The sequence below is a fragment of the Corvus brachyrhynchos genome, unplaced genomic scaffold (assembly GCF_000691975.1).
Source record: "Corvus brachyrhynchos isolate BGI_N302 unplaced genomic scaffold, ASM69197v1 scaffold309, whole genome shotgun sequence".
Lineage (NCBI taxonomy): Eukaryota > Metazoa > Chordata > Aves > Passeriformes > Corvidae > Corvus > Corvus brachyrhynchos.
This window is the reverse complement of record NW_008240227.1, coordinates 363,648-369,644: the sequence shown is the minus strand read 5'-3', so window position 1 is coordinate 369,644 and position 5,997 is coordinate 363,648. Positions and strand designations below refer to the sequence as shown.

Genomic DNA, 5,997 nt, shown 5'->3' with positions numbered 1-5,997 from the left:
AGGCTCTATGGGGCTGGGAGTGCTCTATGGGTCTGGGGGCTCTATGGGGCTGGGAGTGCTCTATGGGGCTGGGAGTGCTCTATGGGGCTGGGGGCTCCATGGGGCTGGGAGCGCTCCATGGGGCTGGGGGCGCTTAGTGGCTGGGAGTGCTCTATGGGGCTGGGGGCTCCATGGGGCTGGGAGTGCTCTATGGGGCTGGGGGCTCTATGGGGCTGGGAGTGCTCTATGGGGCTTGGGGGGTTTTAGAGGGATGGGATTCTGCGGGGCAGCGGTGCAGCAACCCCTACCCAGGGCATGGCAAGCACTATGTGTATAGAAGACCGCCCTCTGTAGGGCAGGAGCTCTGGGGGACAGCCCCTGGGAGGGCACACAGGCTCCCTGTATCCAGGAGGCAATGAGAAGCCAGCAGGTCCCACCAGCAGGGCCAAGTTTGGGGTACTCCATGTACCATTCTGGTAGCAGTAATTAATTAATGGCTTGCATTAAGGGCAGAGGATATATCGATTGCTTTTGCCAGCGATGCCAAGGTTAGGATGCAGAGGGCACAGGAAGGGACTAGATTGATTCACAGATGGGACAGGGATCAAAAGCTCCTAGAGGGGATATAAATCCCAAGTCAGCCTGAGGACCCCATAGGTTGTGTCCTTTGTCCTCAAAGTCATCACACAATGGAGTTCTGTGCACACCACTTGGACCTCCTGCCATAGTGCTTGTGAGAATATCAGTGGAGTGTTACGAAAATTACTTTATTTGACAACCAAATCTTCCTCCCTTCCCAGAGTCCAACCTTGAGGGTCATGGAGGGGCAGCAAGGACAACATCCCACCATGGGAAGATATGAACAGCTGGGCAAGGAAGCAGCCAAATCTCTTTACACCAGTGAGTCCTGGTGGCCAAACCCCCTCGGCAGGAGCACAACATTGCTTTGGGGATGCAAGGAAGGAAACCTGGCAGGAACAGGGAAAATGCCTGCTTCACAGATGGTAAAATAAAGGGAAGCAGGAAAACCAGCGGGCCACAGATGACCCCATAGCAGGGGGCCCAGCTGTCCACCCTGATCCTTTCTGGGTCTTGGACCCTGAGCTGCTCCCATAGAGAGCAGAGACCCCTGCACATCCAGCTCCATGCCCTGCCCAGCAGCAGGGAAGGAAAGGGAGGAGGGGATGGGGTAATGGATTCCCTCTCCTGCCAAGCACTGGGGCTGCTCGGAGCCTTGGAGAGCTGTTCGAGCTCTGCCTGTGGGCACTGAGCACCCTGGATATTTGGGGCTGATTTCTTGTCCCTTATTTCCTATCTTTTGAGCATTCTCTCACCTAAATTTCCTCCTCACCTGCATCTCTGCTGCCTCAGGTCCCCCAGCACCTTCCCATCCCACTGAGGCTTCAGGACTGGTCACCTACAGAGCTAATCCTTACCCTCCGCACTACCACATTCCTGTCTGCCTGCAGGTTTCCCAGTCGGGGATATTCAGGAATCAAATGGATGTGTGCTCCCCTCCTTCACAGGGATTGCCTGGAGAGCCAAGGGATAGCAGAGGGAAGAGCCTCCCTGCCCATCCCACACTCCATAAGCAGGGCAGGCTGAGGAGGATGGGCAGGTCCAAAGAAAAGGCTGGATCAAGCAGCAAATTCCCAGCAAGCAAACAGGCTCAAAAACAAGGAAATCAATCCACAGGTCCAGTTTAGGGTCAGTCTGTAGGTTGGAGTCCAGACCAGCTGCAGCTGACCCAGAGAGCAGTCCTGACACAGCTCAGATTAGGACCAAGATCCCTGGGTTGAGCTTAAAAAGAGCTCCTGGGCCACAGGCAGGGTGTGGGTGGGGGTCCCAGGTGGGGTTGGTGAGGAACATTCAGGTTTATTAATGCCCTCAGGGTCCTTACAATATCTCTCTGCTCATCATGCTGGAGCTCTGCAAAGGGATTTGTCTTATGAAAGGGATTTTTCCCTTTTCTTTAACTGTTGGGCTATTCAAAATGAGGATTATCTTGAGCTCTGTAATTTTCTGCTTACCGTAGGGATAAGGACTCAGCCAGCAGTGAGCTCCAAGGGTTCCTCTGGCATTTTGATAGCCCCTGCACCCTGGGGTGCATCATCAGGGGGCGGCTCCTGGGAAGCAGCAGCTCCAGGACCCTGGTTAGGATTGGGGCAGGGGATCCCTGCAGCTGTGGCATCCTGGGGGTCCCTCTGTACCCCTTCTGCCGGGGTTACAATCAGCCCTGGCATCAGCCTGCTGCCGAGTGCAACGTGATGAGAGAGGCTGAGACCTGAGCCGGGCCGATGTGACGCAGAGATGGGCGATGGCACCGAGACTTTCCTTGTATCGGATGCTTCCACTTTCCGTCCTGTTCCTGAGCAGGGCCACCTTGGATGAAAGAAAATATAGAGAGGGCAGGTGGAGGACAGGGGGCTCGGGTTACTGCTCCTCTCCAGCTGCCCTGATCGCCATTAGGAATATGTTTCTGGAGTTTTTTCCCCCACTTTTCCAGGTTTGGCTGGGCTCCATGCCGTGCTCAGCAGCCCTCTCCGTTCTTGCCACCACCAGCTCTCCTCTTGGCTGCTGTCCCAAATAGCTCTTCCAGTCTCACACCTCCTGTGGGGTTGGGACCAGGCAAAAGGGTCCTGCAGGGATTTGCAACTCCTCTGGCATGGGGTTGGAATGGCACTGGGAGGCTCAGAGAGAAACTGTAATGGGAAAAGGGAAGAAGAAACCACTCCGTGGGTCCCACTGGAACCAGAGTGGCTGCTCAGGAAGGACAGACGGACAATACTCAGGGTGTAATTCCTTTACTCTTATTTTTTCACCATTCCTGCCTTTCTCGTTTGCTGCTTCTTCATTTTAAAGGACTCCCCATCCTCCTTTCCAGTTTTTGTTTGCCTGATCCCCCACGGCTGGAGCTGTCTGTGCCTTTGTCCCCCCATCCCTGCTTTTCCTCTCCCACCCTGCTGAGCTCATTTCAGCTATTCCTTGGCTTGGAGTAACCCATCCACTCTGTTGTCCTCCAACAAATAAGCTGACAGGCTAATGAATGGCTTCGGATGGTAATTAGCAACGGAGTTGCTAATAATGAATTTCATTTACATTTTAAGTGCTGCAGAGGGAAAATAAGCCCCTGTCATTGATGGCCCCCCTGCTCCCAGCGCAGCCTTGCCCTTGGGGGGAGCTCACCCTCTGGAAGCCTTTCCGTGATTGCACCTCTCCCGCCTCCATTTCGGAGGCTGCGATAAGCAGAGTTCGTTAAGCAGCAATTAGAGACGGGGGAGAAGCTGCTGCCGCTTCCATCGTCCGATGGTGGGGAAGCGCCACGATGCCATGGAAAATGGGCCATGGGAGGCAGGAGCTGGTTCTGGGCCAGGAAAGAAGGGCTGGATGGTTCAGCCAGCACCAGGGATTCACGTGGCTTGCCCAGAGCCTTGGAGCTGTCAGCCCTCCATGTCCATGTAACCCTCCCAGGGTACCTGGATAATGACCCTGAGGGATTTCTCAGTCGCTAAAATCCTTCCCGATTATTTCCCCAGGGGTTTAGCACATTTTGAAGGCAGGAATTTCCCTGACGTGTTTAATCCATCCCTGCCTGCCTGAGGAAGGAGCCAAGTGCCTTCTGCAAGGATGCCATAAAGTGTTGTCAGTGGAAAGATGGAGAAATGTCATCGTTTTGTCTTGCAGTGAGGAATCCACGGTGGGAGCACAGGGAATAGGTATGCTCACTACTGCAGAGCACCAGAAGGGACTTAGGAATGCTCAAAGCCTGGATCTGGTGCTGGGAGTGAGCCTGGGAGCACTGCCTGCGCTGCCTCAGTTTCCCTCTCTGTGCCCAAGGGGCCTCAGGGAGGGTTAGATGGATTGGGAAGCAATGCTCTGCATCTCCTGGGGTTTTCCAGCACACTGCTCATAGATGGAGGATCCCATCCCATCCCATCCCATCCCATCCCATCCCATCCCACTGCCCGCAGACCCCCCGCCCCAGACCCCAATCCAGTGGTTGGATCAGGGGGTGTCCCATATCCACCCCCAGAAAGCTGCTTTGGGGACCACGGGGATGTGGGATTCACCCCGGATGGGATGTGACAGCCACATCCTGCCTTCACCTCCACGGACACGGGATCGATTGATTTATTTATTCATGTATCTTTGCAAGCCCTGCTCCAAGTGAAACCAATCCAGGGGCCTCCAGAGGCCGATAAGATTTGACTGCAAGTCAATACTCACATGTCTTTCCACTGTGCAATGATCCCCCGGCCGGCAGGGCGGGAGGGGACAGGCAGGTGACAGGGGCGGGCAGAGGGCCAGCCTGGGGCAGGGATGTCGCCTCTGCCCCGGGAAGGGATTGGGGGCAGGAAGGGGACATCTCGTGGCCTGCAACAGGGATTTTCTGGGATTGATTGCCAGTACATGTAATGGTGAGCCCACAGTGGGCAGCTCCTCATTGGGGATGTGGAGATGAGTGAGGGACAGGGACTGGGGGAGCAGCGGGGAGAGGGAGGGATGGGGAAGGAGGAGGAGCGGGGGAGAGAAAGAGAAATCGCCCGTGAAAACCAGCTCTGCCACGGCATCTGCTCCTCAGAGCTTTGGGAATTGAGAGATTTTCCTGCCAGCAGAGCCAGGGCTGAGGACGCAGGCTGTTGGGGGGAGCAGAGCCCTGGCACACTCGATGCATGCCTGGCTGCGATGCCATCTGCCAGGCTTTCTCCTGGCTGTGGGTCCCAGTGGCTTCTCTGATGGCTAATAAGGGTTGAGCTCAGGCTCCAAAGTACTTCCCGAAGTACCTGCTGCATCTCTGCACCATCCCTGTGCACAGCATGGCTGGGATTCCTCATCCCTCTGGGAATGCTGCAGGGCAGGCAGGCAGGGTGACATTTGCAGTTAGCAGTGGGTGTCCTTGAGAGGATTGAGCGCCGAGAGAAGGGACCAGGTTCTCTTTAAGGGGGCAGGACTTTGGGAACATCATGAAGGCAAGAGTGAGCTTCTCCCTCTGCCTTCCACCCTCCCCTCCTTCCCTTCCCTTCCCTTCCCTGTTCCGGGACAGAGACCTGGGTTCCCTGCCCTCCCCTTTGCCTGGCAGAGATGAAGGCAGGAGCTGGGTGCTGGCATGGGCGGCTGAGCAGGGGAGGAGGAGGAGGGGAGGAAGGGGAGGGAGAGGGGGAGGATCTGCTAATTACACAGAACAGCTCTGGGGGCTGCTGAAGTCCAGAATGAAGCAAAGAGCAGCAGAAGCGAGTGCTGCAGTGGGAGCGCAGGAGCCCAAGCATCACCGAGAGCTGGAGCCAGCTGTTATCCCTGCTGGGAGCAACTGGGAGCACCCAGGGGATCCTGCAGCCCTGTCTCCCACAGAAGACAGCCTCTGGCACTGCCACCAAGCCCACTGCCAGCCTCTGGAGAGCCGAGGGGAAGGGGCTGGTGGTTGCAGGACGCAGGGCTGGGCTGGAGGGCAGCAAGGTCAGCCCTGCCATGGTCCCGGGGGGCTAGGAGCCTGTGTGGATCCACCAGGAAGAGGTGAAGGATGGCTGCTGAAGGAGGGAGAGCCAAGCCCGTCGCCCAGTCCAGGATGGAGAACTTCCGAAAGGTGAGGACCTCTGAGGAGGAGATGCCATTGCCCTTCCCAGACCTGCCCCCGGACGTGGTGGAGATGAAAGTGAAGGAGGGCAGCAAGATCAGGAACCTGATGAACTTTGCCATGGCCCAGATGGAGCTGAAGGGCAGACGGCAGATTGTGTTCAGCGGCTGCGGCAGGGCAGTCACCAAGACCATCACCTGCGTGGAGATCATGAAGCGCAAGCTGGGAGGGCTCCACCAGGTCACCAAGGTACGCTACAAAACCGTGCTGGAGGTCTGGGAGAACCAGGACCCGCCGCCCGACGGCCCTGCCCAGAACCTGACTGTCCACAAGAACGTCCCCTCCATCTGCATCCTGCTCTCCCGAGACCCCCTGGATCCCAACCAGACAGGATACCAGCCCCCGGAGCCCCGGCACGAGGCGGGAGAAGACACAATGGGGTCCCC

General features: G+C 56.9%; 1 protein-coding gene across 1 annotated transcript in view; it reads left to right on the top strand.

Annotated features, from left to right (window-relative positions):
- The first annotated feature begins 4,694 nt into the window (after positions 1–4,694).
- Positions 4,695–5,997, top strand: part of RPP25 (ribonuclease P/MRP subunit p25) — a 2,648-nt gene continuing 1,345 nt past the window's right edge. The window contains exon 1 of the mRNA XM_008641980.2: positions 4,695–5,991. Coding sequence (XP_008640202.1) covers positions 5,498–5,991 — 494 coding nt within the window. The 5' untranslated portion in view covers positions 4,695–5,497. The remainder of the gene's footprint in view (positions 5,992–5,997) is intronic.